The following is a 17,205-nucleotide window of genomic DNA, read 5'->3' as shown; positions in this document are numbered from 1 at the left end:
ATTTTATTTTTTTATTTTACTGAATTTAACGACAAGGACAACTTCTCAGAGGGTTATAACATTATGAGATGTGAAATGATTGCAAACTATACATGTTTCAAGATTGTGTATATGTGTTTATTGTATAGAACCTGGTCACCTTCAAAGCAGACTTCAATGCAAGGATACGTGTGCATGGTTAAAGGAAGAAAAACCTGCTGGTGTCTCCACCTTTGGACTGGATGCACACACTTACTGCTCTGTGGCCATGCATACCTGAAGGGTTTTGGCGTGGAGTTTAGGCCACAGGTCTCTCCCTGGATATATGTGTGTGAGTTTGTGCATGTCACCTCCCCCAGGGCAGGGCAGCACCCCTCGGTGTGAGCTCCGCCGAGCCCTTACATGGCCACTGAACACAGGCCCTTTGCAGTCAGAGGGTCAGAGGCTCATGCCTCACTGCTGTCAGAGCAGATTGGTCCCCTTTCAAGGAGTCAAGGTGCTTTCAGAGGAGAGCTTTGTGGATATGCATGTGTGTGCTTGTGCAGATTGTGTCTCCAATTAAGTAAAATTAGGCGTCTTGTTTGCACTGTAGAAGCAGTTCAGGAATTTGAGCTAATTGTGTTATTATCCTTACCTAAATCCAGATAACCCTCTTTTTTTATATAAACAGGTGGCAGTCTTTCAAGGATTTCATAGTCCATAGTCTGTTCTATGATTTTTCTTTTTCGTACTTCACAAAATGTTTTATTTATGTTGGGGAGGTAGGTCACTTAAAACATCTCACGGATGAAAATTACACATGTAATCTCTCCCAGAGGGGCTCTATAAGCAGAAATAGAAAAACAGTCCCCGAAGTAGAAGAAAACAGTGGTAAATCACTCTCTGACATTTTGTCTGGGCCACTTAAGCAGGTTCAAGACTGCTTTATAACTCAATTTAACATGAACAGCTTGGTTTTCCTTGAGTGTAATGTTACACTGATTTCACAGTTTTATTTTTTATTTTCCCTAAAACTTGGTTATAGGCTAGGCAGCCAGTATAGATGTAAAGGTGAACTGGATTTGTCCCAAATCAGTTATGTGTATCAGACTAAAACCTGAAATATTGCATAGTTAATTAACACCTTATTTCTAAACTTAAAACGGTGCACGTATATTTATATTATATTGTAGATATGTTTATACTGTTTAATTTGTATTGTATTGCACCGACTACGCCAAAACAAATTCCTTGTATGTCCAAAAACTTACTTGGCAATAAAGCTTTTCTGATTCTGATTCTGATTCTGATTCTGATTGAACCTTACTAACTTGTGGGCAAAGCAAACTTTGCAACAATATGTGTTTTAAATACACATGTGACCATCTAAATATATATTTTAGGATATAAAAAATTCAAATTCATCACAATTCTTAGCAGTAGTGACAAATATAAATGACTTCCCTTTCTAAGGACCCCTTTTTCTTCTTTTTTGACCGCACTTGGCATCGTTCGCATTTCAGCTCATGGGCTTGACCCCTGCGAATAATCCGAGTCGCTCAACTGTACTGCCGGTGTCTATTTACGCAGTCGAGCTGAATTCGACTCCCAACTACAAAGTCGTGTTGCATCAATAGTCTTGCTTATATAAGATGCTCCGTGCGCTGTGCGAATCAACAGATTCTGGTTTCACTTTACGCACAGGCGCAGAGAAACAGTCGAGAGGCGTTCAAAGACCCAGTCGATATTGGATTAAGTCCTCTCCTCGCAATTATTTCACCCTGAAAAGAAACCTCAGAGGTTTTTTTTTTTTTTTTGTTAATTTTAAACTTATAAAATATAATCGAATTTATTAAAATTATCGCCTAAATAAATAATGTAACGGTTTATTTATTAAATTTAGCTTTGACTTGGATTAAAATGAGAGTTTTTAGAAAAACATGGAACGAAATGGTTGTAAACTGCTGCTACAGGTGCCCTACTTAATTTGTGTTGTTATGAAAGAAGCGCTCTTTTTGTAATTAATTTGATATATATATATATCAGTCTAGATTTTTTAAACATCTATTATCTGGAACAGGAAAAGACCATCCAAGTGCTGAAGAGAGGAAGTGTACAAACAAATCAGCCGCAGAGTCTTCTGCAAATAATTAGTCGCAACGATTTCGATTTGACTGTGTGGTTTTTATGAGGCATATTTGATTTAATTAAATTTAATAAGGCGTCTTTTGGGGACCGCAGGATTTGACCCATACCCCGTGTTTTACTTAAAGCACAAAAAGAAAAAAACACCCCCTCCAAAAAAAAAAAAAACATTTTTAACCCGATTCTGTACGCTTAAGGTTCAGTAACAAAGTTGGAGTGAAGGTTACAGAGCTTCTCTTTTTCCTCTCCAGTTTCTCCCCCTGTCGGATTATTTCCCCCCTTCATTTTCACACGTGGGAACGGCTTCAAGCCTACTTAGTATTCTCAAATTGTAACGATCCCAACAATGAACCGACACGCCATTCAAGCGGCTGGGAAGCCAGTGACAGAATTGAGGAAAAAAGTTGCTGGGGGGATCTCCCCTGCAGGCTGTCATGCCTTCTCTGATGAAGGCTCGCAAATTCTCCCGCTCCGCTTCCTCAAGTAATCTGGGGTTAATTGACTGGCTTTTATCACGCAGGGAAAGAGAACAAGAATAATCAACGATTATATACAGTCTATATTAATTTGGTGGGTGATTTTCCCTTTTTCATCTTCATTTTCTTCCCCGGAAACTTGAAGATAATTACAGTTAGGCCTATAATTCCTGCACAACCCCTTCAGCAGTACAGCATTATAGGCTTATATAGATATTGCATATGTTAAATCCCTATATTTTATATTATTATTATTAATAATAATAATAATAATAATTATAATTATAATTATTATTATTATTATTATTATTATAAAATAAATGAATGAATACATACCCGAGTAGTACATTTCTAATGAAGATAAAATAATGTAATGAATGACGACAGATAACTAAAAATAACGAAAGTATTTTTTTTTCTGAAGAATTTGTATTTTGCGTTCTTAATTGCCAGCCTCCTAACACTCCCTTTAGATCAAACGTGAAATTTAAACAAACTAAAATAAAAATTAAAAACAAATAGCCGTCATTAATGCACTGCCATCATAACAAAACTCGCATCCTAAAGACATTCAACAAAGCACAAAAAAAATATTTTAATGTCTCCACACACATGATTTGGTAGTGTTTTCTCATAAAACTCCTAAACACTCTCTGAGGAGACATCTCATCGAGCAGTTTCTCCCTCCGGGGATCAACAGCAGGCAAAAGAAGAAGAAGGGGGTAGAAAAACATAATTATGCTATTTAGCCGGCTGATGTGTCGCAATCACTGCTCCTGCACACTCTGTCAGATTAAAATAGAGGAGCTGAACAGAGAACATTAAGGCTAAGGGAATTATAGAAACCTCAGGGGAGATTTCACGCACGAGAAGTGGGGGAAAAAGCAAACTATAGAGATTAATGGCGGCCATAAACAAGAGCATGCCGTCCCACTGCAGTGGAGGTCAACAATAACGACATCAATAATAATAATTATGCCTTTTCAATGTCCTTTAAAAGGGGGTAATAAACAAATAACAAACGAATAAAAATGGCTGAAGAAAAAATAAACTAATTAAATTGGGCCTTTTCGCTTTGAGGCCTAGAACATATCTAAAGCTGATGGTTAATAATATTTTTAATGTTAATATTTATCATTAACTTTAGTAGGCTTAAGTTTTTCCTTAAAAAAAATAAATTTAATTTTACCATAAATTTAGCCTAATTTCCTCTTTCTTTGCTATGTACTTTTTAATCTCTTGAAATAACAATGATTCTTCTTGTTGTCCCGGTGGCTCCCCATCTCTTTTCCACTTCCTTTTTTTTTTATGTGTAAATGTAATAATTATCATTACTATAATCATTTTTACCGCAGTTCGATCATAGATGGGTTTCCGTTAAGATTACCAGGGTCCCCCATTCAACCCCTCCCTGAAATTATAGGAGCAAGTGTGACACCTACCTGCGGAAGTTGGAAGAGTTATGGGGAGGGCGCTGGCTTGCACACTCTCATATGTTTCTGTGTCTGCTGCCTACATGGCAACATTCTGCACTTTCAAAACCAACGTGCAATTAAAACAAGAAAAAATTGAGGCTCTCCATTAATGATATATAATGGGCCAGTATGTTTTAAATGCATGGTCGCGTCCCTTTTTAACAGATTTGCCACGCCTTAGAAAATAGTAATGAGGTCTAAATTTGGCATAAAATCCTGCTCATTACCGGAGTTCAGCACCTGATTGCTCTGGGTAGAACACGAAAAGGTAATTGGGTTAAATGGCTGCGCTTTGCTGCTGTTATTAAGTCAACATCCACTTTTAGAAATGTGCGCAAGTAAAAAATAAATAAATAAATAAACGCAGGATAGAGAATTTGAGAAATCAAATTAATAAAAAAAAAAAAAAAAACTCCAAAGAATTTGTAAACCCAAAACCTGCATGTGTTTTGTGAGATCAATTGCCTTTAAACCATCTGTCATCGTGTAAAATGCAGGTGAAACCTCGCACATAATATCTGGCCTCAAAGCACTTTGAACACATCAAGCAAAATCAGCTGCTCACCCAAATAACCTCTGCACAAGCGTGTAGTTTTTTTCTCCATAATTTACTTCAAAGATAGCGTGTTGTCCATTTTAAATACAAAAAGCTACATTAAATATACATGTTAGTCTTTCGTACAAATAGGCGGCTGCAGCGATTAAGACCATTTTTGTTACATTTTTTTAGGATTAACCATTCAGAAACTAAAATTTTTTGAAGATAAGCATTTACTCAGAAAATAACGATATTCTCAGAATTTGCTTCATCATTCTTGCTCTCTTTTTTTTTAATGCAACCACAAAAAATAAATAAAAGTCCGCGGTGAAGTGGAAAATATTCAGGTATTAAATATTTGACATACCTTTCTTTAGTTCATAAGGGGATTCTTTACAAAGATCTACCTGTGTTTGGCCTCTGACTTTCTGGCTTTCCCTTACCAAGGCCTCTGCTCTATTTAACACAGTCTGGTTTAATCCATTGAAATGTGCCGTGGAGCCCGTTGTCATCGAGCCGTGGTTACTGTGGAGGTGTCCAAAACTGCCGCCATAGTTCGTGTAGCCGGGGTAGAAAGGGGAGGTGTAGTACAGGGGCCTGGACAGGACCGTGCTGTTGGGGAGCGGACACTGAGGGGAGGAACGGGAAGGAGATGCGTTGGTGCCCAGCACGTTGCTCTGACCCAAACCGGGGCACGCCTCACCGCTGCCCTTACACCTGTCTGAGGACGTAGCGATTTCCGCCAAAGACCAGAGTTTGGGTTTGGGGGCTGAGGGAGGCGAATGGATAACAGAGGTCACGTTGCTGGTCACCGTGTTCTGTGGGATGCTCAAATCTGACGGCTTGTCTTGCGGCGCGCAGGCCTGGCTCCCCCGGGGCATCGACGGTGGAGATGAGGTGGTTGGCTTTGCGGAATCCGGCAGCAGCTCTGTAGTCCGCTCCTCCTGCTCTTTTAATTCCGAATCGCTCAGGAGGGGGTCTGTTTCTTTGCCATGGCTCTCTTCTTTAAACCTGTCACAGCCCAGGTCCCCCGGGTTCAGTAGTTTGTGATCTAGAGAGCAAATGAAGAATGGTATTACTGCCAAATAAGTGTAACCCACATGTGCTGATAGACCTTAAAAGTGTGTTTTAGGTGATCATAAGGCAAGAACCTGCTAATCTGTACTAAAATCTCAAACTTAATCATAGTTACATTCGTTTAAATGCGCTTATAAATTCCCTAATAAATAAGGGTACTAGTCTAAGGACTGCCTCATAATTACAAATTTAAAGATTATCAACATTACAATGCGTTTTTTTCTAATATACACATTTATATTATCCATTAGAATCATAATAGGGTTCATTAGAAATAATCAGGGTAAAACCATTTTCACTTGAATTCCCAGCCCATTTCAGCATTTGCATCGTTATTATGCCGTTAAAGATAAATTGACTGCTAAACACTGTGCGTCACCAGCAATTTCAGCGCATGAAAAGTCAAACGAGAGTAGTTCAAGGTGATTATTATTTAAAGCAATTGTCTCATTATAAATTATATACCACCATTAACCAGCAATCAATTGTGCGCCCTGAGTGGAAACGACTGCGATGAAAAATTTATGATTTTTTTTTTTGCCCTTTTTTTCCTGCAACACTGACCTGCCTCCGTGTCTGTTGAGTCTCCCTTGTCGAGGGGCTTGTTTGGTTCGTCGTCGTCGTTTTTCTCCAAGTCGATGTTCTCGTCCTCCTCCTCGTCCTCGCTCCGGTTCCGCGGGGTCCAGGTCATCTTGTTCTCCTTCTTTAGCCTCCTCCTGGCGTTAGCAAACCAGGTGGACACCTGCGTTAGTGTCATTTTAGTGATGATGGCCAGCATGATCTTCTCCCCTTTAGTCGGATACGGGTTTTTTCTGTGCTCGTTGAGCCAGGCCTTGAGGGTGGCAGTGGCGTCCCGCGTGGCGTTCTTGCGGTATGCGGGGTCACCGTAAGGGTAGGTGCCCAGGGGCGCCGCGTAAGGGTGGTATCCTATAGAACCGGCCATTCCCGTTGTGTGATCATAGGGGGAACTCTGGAACAAAATTGATAATAATAGGTAAATACATAAATATTTTAAAACTTGATTTTTTTTTTTTCTAAACAGTTGCAAAAACATCTCGAAAGTAAGAATACACTCACATGGGCGTGCACTGTAAAATAAACACGCATGCGGACGCATACAAAAGTACAAATTCAGCAAAATTAACGTTTGTAGAGTTGTGCGGAACTGTCATGTTTTAAATAAAGTCTGACAATTTATTTTCTTGCTATTTTGTCACAACATGTAACTGTGTAATATGTGTTACACCTATTAAAATGTTTTATTCGCAACCATAATACAGTGATTTTATTTGTGATATTTTTATAATACTGTTTTGTGTGGCCTTTTTTCCTCTGTCTTTCCTCATTTGTATACCCTTGAAGCCAGTCTGAGAATTTATCTTACAGAATAAATGGGAAATCAAACTAAAAGTAAAATGCCAAATATAATTTTCATTGTTGCTGGGGCTAAGTTGTGCAGCTGACACAGTTAATAAGCTTACGGGAAACAGAGTGACCCATAAGCTTCCATCACACGGCGCTTCTGCAGTCTGCTATGGACAAGGAATTTAATGAAGTGTTTCTCCTTAAAAAAAAAAAAAAGAAAGAAAAAAAAAATATATATATACTTGAGGGCATGCAAACTGCTCAATATGTTTTATTTTCTTTACTTTTCTTCTACTTTTCTTTAACAGCACAGCCGCTTCTTCCCCATTCGATTAAGCATAACCATAATACTTTTATAATCCCTTCGCTTTCTGCGTCCTCTCTGAATCAATAATCACCATTTACTCACCACGTATGAGGTGAAAGTGGCAGCCGCCGCCGCGTCCGCACTGTACGGTAAGTGGGAGTTGTAGCCCGGCGAGGCGCTGGTGAACGCGGTAGATCCGGCATAGGGCGCAAACGCCGATCCCGAGGAGGATCTCCCAAGTTCCTCGGTTCTGGGTCCTGATATGACGCTGGTGCTGTATGCAGGGCAGGAATACAGGGCTAAAGAGGCGGACGGCTGGTACAAGTAGCCCTGAGGATACGCCATGCTGGAGCCCAGAGAGTGTGAAGTCACTTAAACTTGCGCACTTTCTCCCGCTTTTTTGTTTCTTCTCATGCGCTGCTGTCGGAGCGCATATGAGCTATGTGTGTGCAGAACCCGCTGTCTGTCCCCTTCTTGAAGATGACAACGCAGAAAGCAAAAAAGTGAACAACCGAAATAAAAAAAGAGGCGGATTATGTTTGGTCGCTGCCAGCCAGCCAGGCTCTGTCCGTCGGAGGGGTTCTCACTCTGCTGCTGCTTTATCTGAATTGCACCATGGCTCTCATGTCTGTGCAGAAGTTTTATTTATTTTTTTGCCCGTCGGACGGGGGGCTTTGCATGGGAAAACGTCCTGCCAAGATGCTAAGTTGGAAATTGAGGATCCTGACGCCTACTACGCTGCGCAGCACGCTCCTCCTCTTGGGGTGTAGTCACCGAAGGGAAAGGCAAGCTTATGCTGGGTAACCACAACCCCTATCCAAACCCATACTCTCTCTCTCTCTTTCTTTCCCTTTCTCTATCTTCCTCACCCCCTCCCTTCTCACGCGTTAACTAACAAGCCTTCTCATTTTCAATTTCTCTATTTTTCCCCTTTTTTAACAAGGCTCGTTGCAGTGAGCCTCAAGTACGCCTGGCAGCCCCCCTTTGGACGGCGACGCCATGCGAGTCTATCAGCTCCCAACTTTTCTCCCCTTTTCTCACAAATTTGAAGTCCTTACTTTCACACTTGATCAATAACTAATCGACTGTTGCATGCAGGAGATGTGGGCTTCCACGACTCCGCCAGGAACGAAAACGGCGCATCGCTGCAATATCTTTTTTTGTGCGATAAGAAAAGGAAAACGCGTCTTTTCCCTTCATATTTCGTGCGCTAAACGAGCAGACAGATGCTGTTCGATCTCTGCGCGCATTGTGTTAACATCCGCGTCTATGGAGGGAGTTGTTGGTGGTGGGATCGGGTGGGGGGGGTGGTCGGGGGGGTTCAAATGGATTATTGCAATTGTGCACGTCGGCTCTCTTAAACGCCAGCTGAGGGGTTGCGTTTCAAAAAAGAAAAAAGAAAAAGAAAAGGAAGAGTAAGATGGCGCAAGCTGAGACCGAACAAAACAACTTCTGTCCTCCTGAACAGCTTTTCTGTAAATTTAGGAATACAAATCCCCATCATTGTTTTGTCTACTTTGCTGTTTTTTTTTTAGAAGAGTGACTTTCATAGCCAGTACTAAAAAAAATGAACTTCAACAGATTTAACTGAGACGGAGACTTAATAGTTTTTTTAATGGATCTTTGAATAAACCAGCCGCATACGCGCTCTCGGAAAGTCGTAAACCCTGAAGCCGGGGCAGATTAGTCCCAACTACACCAAATCCACCTGGACTAGTGGGTGTAATCTCATTTGATCTCACCAGATACATTTCTATTCTGAAATGCAGGTTAGCAAAAAATAGAATACAACAGATTTATTTTATTTGTATTTATTTGTATTATATACTATTTATTCCCAGTTAAATATAATATTAAGCTATAATAATAATAATAATAATATAAAATAAAATAATAATAATAATACAATTTTTATATTAAAGGTGGTTTGGTTTTTAAGCATAATTAAAAATGGTTAAATTGTTTGTTGACGGACTGGAGTTCAAGTCTCAGATAAGCCGAAAGGGATCGCTGTAGGCGCTGCTAAAGAGTGTGTGCACACACTCCGTCACGTGTTTCTTACGCTCTGAAACCCCTCCAGAGAGCAAAGAGTGATGACGGCGTTACACAGAGCGAGCACACTCAGACTTTAGACAGGAGAGTCACAGAGAGGAGAGGAGAGGAGAGGAGAAAAAGGAGAGAGAAGAAGGATGGATGCACAAAGCGGCCTCTACGACACAGCCTGATCAGATGAAACTGATATTATGAGACCTGTCTAGAGAGTCAACTAAATATTGGAACTTTCTGTTAGGAGACTTTGAAAGAGTGTCTTCTTTTTAAATATTTGATGTTATATGAAATACAACCTAATTAGTAAAAAAACAGCAAATTTCTTTATTAGTAGAAGCTGTATTTGTCATTAGCATTTAATATTTTTTACAATATTGTGCTTATTATATGTTTGTTATAAGAGCTGGAGAGAGTGTGTCATGTTTCCTCATTGTTGCGTTTTGTTTCAGAGTCTCCTCTTTGAAGTAGAAGCCATAATTTGAAGATCACGCAGCCTTAATAGGAGCGGTTGCTACCGCCTCTCAATATCGCGCAGATAAAGAAGGAGGTAAGTAGCGTATTCCTTTTTTCTAATGCGGGAAAGGGATGTCATCTCAGGTTTTTATATTTAGTTTTATTTATTTCATTTTTTTTTTTTTACTTTTTCGCCATCTCTACTTTCCCTTCAAATAATTCCATCGCGTTTTTTTTTTTTTCCTGTGACGCATGAAAACTGACTTGGGAGAAACGAATGAAAGATGTGCATGCCACTTAAAATGCCAGAGGGAGCAAATGTAATCTTAATTGGATATAGAGACTATTATTACACAACATTATGCATTGTGGTGGACTAATTGCGCGGCTGGATGAAGTTAAACAGTCAGTCAATGTCGAGTGGCGGACAGGTTTCTGGAGCGCGCAAGGTCAGTTGCGCTCCGCCCCAAAGTCTTTAGTGGTGTACAGGAAAAAGAAAAAAAAATGCTTGAAGTATTCATGGGATTTTTAACCATTCTAAATCTGTGTCCTAAACCGATTAGTTGACACCAATTTTTCTTTGATGTATTAGCTGAGGGCTTTTGCCACTTGGAAACCAATTGAAATTCAAAACAGTTTTCGCTCCAAATGCTTTGGGGAGATCTGCGGCAAATAATGGATGTAATTTATTTTTGACCTTGCATTTTTTTTTCAAGGGTTATTAAATGATTAAACAAATATACATTATGCAGCACCTTTGACTGTTTAGATGCATTTTTTTTTTTGTTTAAAAATGTATTTTTTTTCTTTTTGTTTCCTAACAAAAATGTAACTTGTAATTTTTCAAACAATGTTGACTGATTGTTTCTTGTTTGAATTTCATTCAGATCCCTGATGTGGACATTTTCTCAAGTCACCCAGCAATGAAACATACTCCTTCAAGCTCCAAACACTGTATACAAACAGTTTGTGTCCACCTCCATTTATTTGACTTGTTAATTGTTAATAATTATCTGCTCCTTCATTTTGTGAATGTCTTTAAAAAATTTATAGTTGTTTTGAACAGACAAAAAAAACAAACAAACAAATGAACACGAACCCTGTGCTGATATGATTTTTAAGGGTGGCATGTCTGTTTTCTCTTTAATTCTGACTTAAATGAAGATGTATTGTGTGAGAACGAGTGTGTGTTTTCTTCTGATGGGGTGTCTCTACTTGTGCACATCCCACCCTCACTGCCCACAATCTCCCAGTCAGGGAGAATGGCAGACCTTTGGATTGGCTAAGTGATGAAATGATGACCCCATTATGAGAAGTGATTCCAAAATGAGAGGTATCAGACAAAGATTGCACACCTCTCGCTGTCTCTCTCTCTTCCTGTCTTTAGCTGCAGCACCATCCTCCAGCAGTACACTGCCAGCGGAGCAGATGATGATTGATTCACCTGAGAAGGATCACAGGAAGCACACATTGATTTCTTTTTTTGGTGTTTTATTAAAAATATTTATTTAGCCCTGTATCTGTGGGGCATATCAAGACTTACCTCATAGTGGTAAAGCTATAAATGGGATAATTCACACTTTTCCATCACAAGATGGATGACCTGAAGTATTACTTTAGAAATCAGTCAATAGACTCAGTGAGTAAATGAATATTGATTGAAAATAATGATGTCTGAGTGTGAATATGGGCTCAGGCAGTGACCCCTCCTTCAGACTTTAGGTATTTTAACAGCAATGTCAAATGCTTGAAAGAAAGTCTCTAATAAAGGGGCATGTCAAAAGATTTGTATATCTTTAATAGTACATTTATTTCAGTCATTTCAAAAAGTGAAAATCACATAGATTCATAACCTACAGAGGGATACATTTCAAGTCATTATTTCTGTTTGTTTTGCTGATTATAGCTTCCAGCTCATACAAACCTAAAATTCAGTTTCTCAGAAAATTAGACCTCCAAAGTCCAATAAAATGTCTGGGCTTTGCTTCACAATTCTTTCAAGGCTGAGGTTATAGCTGTTGCATGTCCACCTTTTTCTGTCACACTTTTGTCTTCCACTCAACTTTCCATTATTATGCATGGATACAGCTATTTGTGAACAACTGTCCTACTTAACAATGGCCTGTTGTAGATTAAGTTCCTCATTGAAGATGTCAGGGAATGTCCGGAAGACTTATTTAGGAAAGCTTTTACCTGCTAAATTTTTAATTTACTCTAGTGTTTTTTTTTTTTGTTTTCTTGTGTTTTCATCGTAGCACTCTGAGTTTCCTCTTAATGAAAAGTGCATTATGAATAAAATTCTGCTAAGTTAGCAATTATCCCCATGATTATTTTGTGCCATAATATAGCTATAACAGAACATTTATGACATTTTCTTTATTGTGTAATAATAGTTTTCTGATCATTTCAATAACCAGAATTGTTTAAAATGTGTCAATTTCTATTTAATTAATCTATATAATCTATAAAATTTCCCTTCAGAATGTAATTACTAAGATAAATACACATTTTTTATATTCTAATTTATTAAAAAATATATATAATTATCTCCCTCTCACTGGTAGTACTTGTTTGTTTCAGTTTAATTTCTTACGTTAGTCTAACGAGAACTAGAGTATGTTCTGGAGGTGCCGTAAGGTAATCCCAGACTACCTGTCTGTGGAAGTCTGTGCCTTCACAAAATGTAAGGTGATACAATGTGCAAATCCAATGACTGCCAAAATGCTGAAACCACAGTGTGGGAGCAGTGTCCCAGATATTTGCTCTGACTTAATCCAATTGAAATAGTATGAGTGAGTTGCAGGGGCTCTAAGGTCTGTTCCTTGCTTATGTATGTGATGCATAATAGAAGTTGACGAGGTTGGTGATAGATCACAGCCCAGGTAATGTAAACACATTAATCCCTCAGGGTTCATGTGCATGTTGTTTCTCTCATTTGGTCTCTTCCCCAACACAGTGCCAATCCAACCCACCCACCTTGGCCCTACCTACACCCCCTTCCACCCTAACTCCCCAGTGTTCATCATCTTTCCTAAATGCGTTACTGGAGCACAAACCAGAAGCAGCCCTAATCTGTCAACATGCCCTTTAATTGGAAGAAGAAAACAACACGTGCTCCTGGTTGTGCCATTCCTAAGTGCACATGCCAAAGAAATCCAGCGGTCACGGAAGAAGTGATCCCGGGAGAGTGGGGCATAATTAAAAGTATCTTTTAATAGGCTTGAAATGCTGAGCCTGACTCTTGTTGCCTTAAGTAGAGTGCAAAATCTGTGGCTGGAGACGGACATGCAAAGACGGCTTTTGCTAAAGGAGCCTGTAAACGATACACTGCCTCCACCATCATCAGACATGCTGTCTCCGCCTGAGTCACCACACTGAGGACAACAGCGACTTTCAGCTCCTGCCGTGAAAACTTCACCTCACCAGCTAACCGTGTTTCTTTGTTCTCTGAATGAGAGCTTCTCCTCCACAACACAACTTTAGCTCTACAACTCTCCGTCCCCCATGTTGCTTTGCCAACTTTTGCTCTACCTCCAAGTCACAACACCAGTGGGCAGTGAGAACTGGGATTAAGGAGTTGATTTTAGGCCTGCTACACTGTAATCAAATGAGACTGCTTAGGAGAGAGGAGGAGAAGGAGGAGGTGGAGTATTATGTTCTGTAGTGCATTCCACTGCAGCATTTTTTTTTTTTTTTTGTCAGGGCAGGCTTTGATGCTGTATCACCTTACCTTTGTAGTCCCGGTAGCCATGTTTCATAAACACGGAATAGGAAACATCCCTGGCATTAGAAATGGAGATTGCTGCTTTCCTCACCGCCACTCTGCATTCTGCACGTGCCCGGTCGCATTCTCCATATCCCAGCACTGGGGTATTAAGTTTCTTCCCCAATGCCTCTGATACATTTAAACATCTCACAATCAATCCCAGTGATTTAGAGTGTCATGTATAATCTGCGGCAACAACAATGCCAACATTGCTTTGTGTCCTTGTGGCTGTCATATTTTCTTTTTTTTTTTAAGACAACTGCACTTGGAAAATGCTTAATTCCTTGAAGCTGAGAAGCTAGCATTAGTGCAATTTAGACTTTGTCTTCATGATTGAGTATATAATATTAATACCAAGCTCCTCATTCCGTAGGGTACCCTCTTGCTTTGTATTATTACACAGGGAATTGTCTGGTCTCACTTCTCTTTGTAGTTAACTGAAACCCTCCATGGGATTGAGTTTAATTGTATTTCTAAATCTAACTCATTAAAAGCCAAACTCTTCAGTTCTGCTGCCAATATTTAATATTTTTTTCTCTCTGCAGTCTTTACGTTATTCTGTATTCTCATGAGAGTACTTTCACACATGATTTATTATATAAATGTCAGTCCTGCGAATCAGTTAAAATAATTCAATTATCCCCCACATTCTTTTATCAGACAAGGTACAGGATCCTCTGTTTTACCTGTCAGAAATCTTCTCTGTTGTCTTCTTACATTTTGTCCAACATCTGACACACTGCCCTGGGTGATTGAGCCAGACGTGGAAATCCAAAGCGGAGATGCTCCCCTTAATGCCTGACACCTGGTGCAGATTTGGAAGGGATTGTACTGCAGGTACTGACTTACCATTTTGCGAATCCCAGAAAGTCCCCGAGGAATTTCCTTTGCTGTCCATGGCTGTGTTTGTTTCTGCTCTGCTTTGCCACCCACCAATCAGCCTGCATCAGTTAGTCCAACTGTGTTGGGATTAGGGTGAGAGGGTGTTGAAATATGATGCCTATCATCCGTTAGATACATGCAGTTCTGATTTGTTCAGATATTTGTTAGGCCTAAAGGATTTCAGCAGGATTAATGTCTTTCTCAGGTGTATCCCGGGATTTCATAGGTTAGATAATATTTTGTTGGCGGGGCAGAACCCTATAGATTTGAAAAGGTAATAACAAGATGTAGTTAGATTAGTCCAAATTAAACAAAAAAAATTACATTATGACTGCAATTAACTGCTTACCAATACTTCCCTAATACTGCAACATTCTGTGTGTCAAATTACACCAACACTCTGTTTCAGGGGATGATTTACAACTGAATGTCTTGCTCAGTTTATTTAATTGGGATTCTATGTGATAGATCAATACAAATTAGCACATTGTTGCAAAGTATAAGACAAATGATATATAATTTTCAAACTGCTTTACAAATAATGAAAAAAAAAAACATTGTTGCATGCCTTTGTGTTTAATTGCTGAGTCAGCCCTTTGTTGAACGGTCTGACCGTAAACTGAATGTTGCCCCCGTCTCAAGTCTTTTGGAACATCTAAGAGATTTTCTTGAAGAATTATTATGTATTTAGCCCCATCCATCTTCCTGCCAACTCTAAATAACTTCACTGTCCTAGGTAAAGGATAGCACCCCACAGGATGATCCCTCCACCACTAGGTTTTGTAGTGGGGAGCATGTTTAGGGTAATGTGCATTGTTAGTTTTGTTAAACACATGGAGTTGTGTGTAGGCCAAAAAATAATAACATTAGATCAAAGCACCTTCTATCAAAAGGATCCTGTGTCCTCTACCTTACTTCATATGGCTTTCTTTCCACAATGGTTTTCTTCTTCCCATTCTTTGTTAGTGCCTGTATTTTGGATCATACAACCAATAGCTTTCTTGCCAATGAATTATCCCACCTGAGCTATTTATCTACGTTGCTCATCCAATGAAACCAATTACTTTTGTTGCTTTCCTTGCCAGACATTTCAATTTAGATGGATGGCCATGTCTTGGTATGCATGACGTTATGCCGTACTATTTCCATTTTTGAATGATGGATTGAGTAGTTCTCTCTGAGATTTGCAGAGTTTGGGATATTGTTTTATAGCTTAATCCTGTTTTAAACTTTCCCACAATTCTGGAACTGTAGTGTAATGTCATCAGTTAAAACACAGATAACAAGGATGAAGTGTTGAAGACACACCATAATAATGTACGGATTCCTGCTTGATAAATAGATATATTTTGCACCAGTGAAAAATGTTAAAGTGTGCACTTGGTGAGCTTTTCAGGCATACTGTTTATGTTGACACATGCAACTCTCTTCCTGATGCAAATCCAATCTAAACATTAAGCAGAGGTAAGGCAAGCGTAGCCCATAAAGGCTGTGAGCTCCAAACACTTTGAACAGACAACTATCACTAATCACTCCCAGAGCAGTGCGGCGTGTAATTACTCTGCCAAACGTTTGCCTTTCACAGCTTAGCACCGGGAGCCCTGACCCTGTCTTTCCTCACCGCCATGCATGTGGAAGGCTTGTGCCCCCTCCGCACATTCACCCCCCCAACCCCATTTTCCCTTCACTAAAGGAAAAGGCAAGCTAAGTCTCCCTCTCAGTATTTCAAGGAACTGTAGCGGAGGAAGGAGAAAGGGAGAAAGACGGAGAGGGCCCGAGGTTGCTGCTTCCGGCTGTGTAGGAGCCCGTTTAAATGGGCTTTGAAACCCTAGCCATCCGGAGATCAGAAATAGCCTTATTGACTGCGAGGGCCCAGAAGTGACTGAGCACGCAGTGTTCTAAGAGTTCACCCTTCTTGGCTGCTCCGAATGGTAGGAGGGGGCATGGAAGCTAGGGCCAACCAACGTCCCAGGACATAAATTTTATATCGGGAGAAAAGTATTATTTTTCTTGCTATGTTTAAATGGCACAAGGCTGTGCTTTTTTGTGGCATTGCATAATTTCTTTGTGCTTCTTGACAGACACATTTCTCCCTGCCTCTGCCTTATTTATTGATATTATTGATGCGGCTGTCATTCTGCAGTGTGATCTGTCCTCTCTCTGGGTGAATGCTGATAAGATGACACAATGCAAATATGAAGCCGGAGCAGGGACGCCTTGGCAAGCAAGTAGTGCATGTGCAGAGGCTGGCATCCCCATAATGACTATTAGGTGGATTTCACAGCCTGCTTCTGATGTCTTGCAATGACAGGGGGCCTTTATAAGAGGATGGGCAAACCGCTGCCCCGCCTTATAACCCCGCTAACACACACAGGCACATGAATACACCACCCAAATGAATAAAATAGTCAGAACAATATGTATGGGTTTTAATTTATAAAGAAAAAGGATGCTCTTTATCACCTGAATACAGTTTTCTGTAATTTGTTGCATCTTTAAATATGTTTTCACTTATTGAGTAACAAATAAATGAAACATACTGCATTTTTAAATGAGAAATTATGCTTATATATGTATGCTGTTTCTTTATTTTTATTTCTCTACATGTTATCATTCCTGTGTTGTGGTATAAGCCAGCACTGCTGTACAAGTTGATTTTGACTTGCAGCCTCTTAAAGAGCTATCTTGGTCGCGGGTTGATCTTATAAAGGCTT

The 17,205-nt window shown here is 39.8% G+C and overlaps 1 protein-coding gene and 1 long non-coding RNA gene across 3 annotated transcripts; one reads left to right on the top strand and one right to left on the bottom strand.

Annotated features, from left to right (window-relative positions):
• Window positions 1–4,643: 4,643 nt before the first annotated feature.
• On the bottom strand, window positions 4,644–8,141 carry irx5a (iroquois homeobox 5a). The gene is made up of 3 exons (XM_047363734.1): window positions 7,444–8,141; window positions 6,234–6,639; window positions 4,644–5,643 (listed from the first exon to the last, which is right to left on the bottom strand). The coding sequence occupies exons 1-3, from the start codon at window positions 7,684–7,686 to the stop codon at window positions 4,943–4,945; spliced, it is 1,350 nt and encodes a 449-aa protein (XP_047219690.1). The 5' UTR covers window positions 7,687–8,141; the 3' UTR covers window positions 4,644–4,942.
• Window positions 8,142–9,135: 994 nt separating this feature from the next.
• On the top strand, window positions 9,136–16,963 carry LOC124867331. 2 transcript variants are annotated; one of them, XR_007038022.1, is made up of 3 exons: window positions 9,153–9,937; window positions 10,731–16,422; window positions 16,635–16,963. It is a non-coding gene; the product is annotated as an uncharacterized LOC124867331 (long non-coding RNA). The 2 variants fall into 2 exon arrangements; XR_007038021.1 differs by lacking the exon at window positions 16,635–16,963 and having other exon boundaries at window positions 9,136–9,937; window positions 10,731–12,389.
• Window positions 16,964–17,205: the final 242 nt, after the last annotated feature.

The sequence above is a fragment of the Girardinichthys multiradiatus genome, chromosome 4 (assembly GCF_021462225.1).
Source record: "Girardinichthys multiradiatus isolate DD_20200921_A chromosome 4, DD_fGirMul_XY1, whole genome shotgun sequence".
Classification (NCBI taxonomy): Eukaryota; Metazoa; Chordata; class Actinopteri; order Cyprinodontiformes; family Goodeidae; genus Girardinichthys; species Girardinichthys multiradiatus.
The sequence above is the reverse complement of the archived record's forward strand: the minus strand, read 5'-3'. Positions and strand labels throughout refer to the sequence as shown.

What these genes read in the sequence shown, in the direction of transcription:
- irx5a (XM_047363734.1), bottom strand. Translation starts at nt 7,686, where the DNA reads ATGGCGTATCCTCAGGGCTACTTGTACCAGCCGTCCGCCTCTTTAGCC. An exon ending in CCACTTTCACCTCATACGTG is followed by an intron (nt 6,640 to 7,443) that starts GTGAGTAAATGG and finishes ATTTTGTTCCAG; the next exon opens with AGTTCCCCCTATGATCACAC. An exon ending in CTCAACAGACACGGAGGCAG is followed by an intron (nt 5,644 to 6,233) that starts GTCAGTGTTGCA and finishes TTTGCTCTCTAG; the next exon opens with ATCACAAACTACTGAACCCG.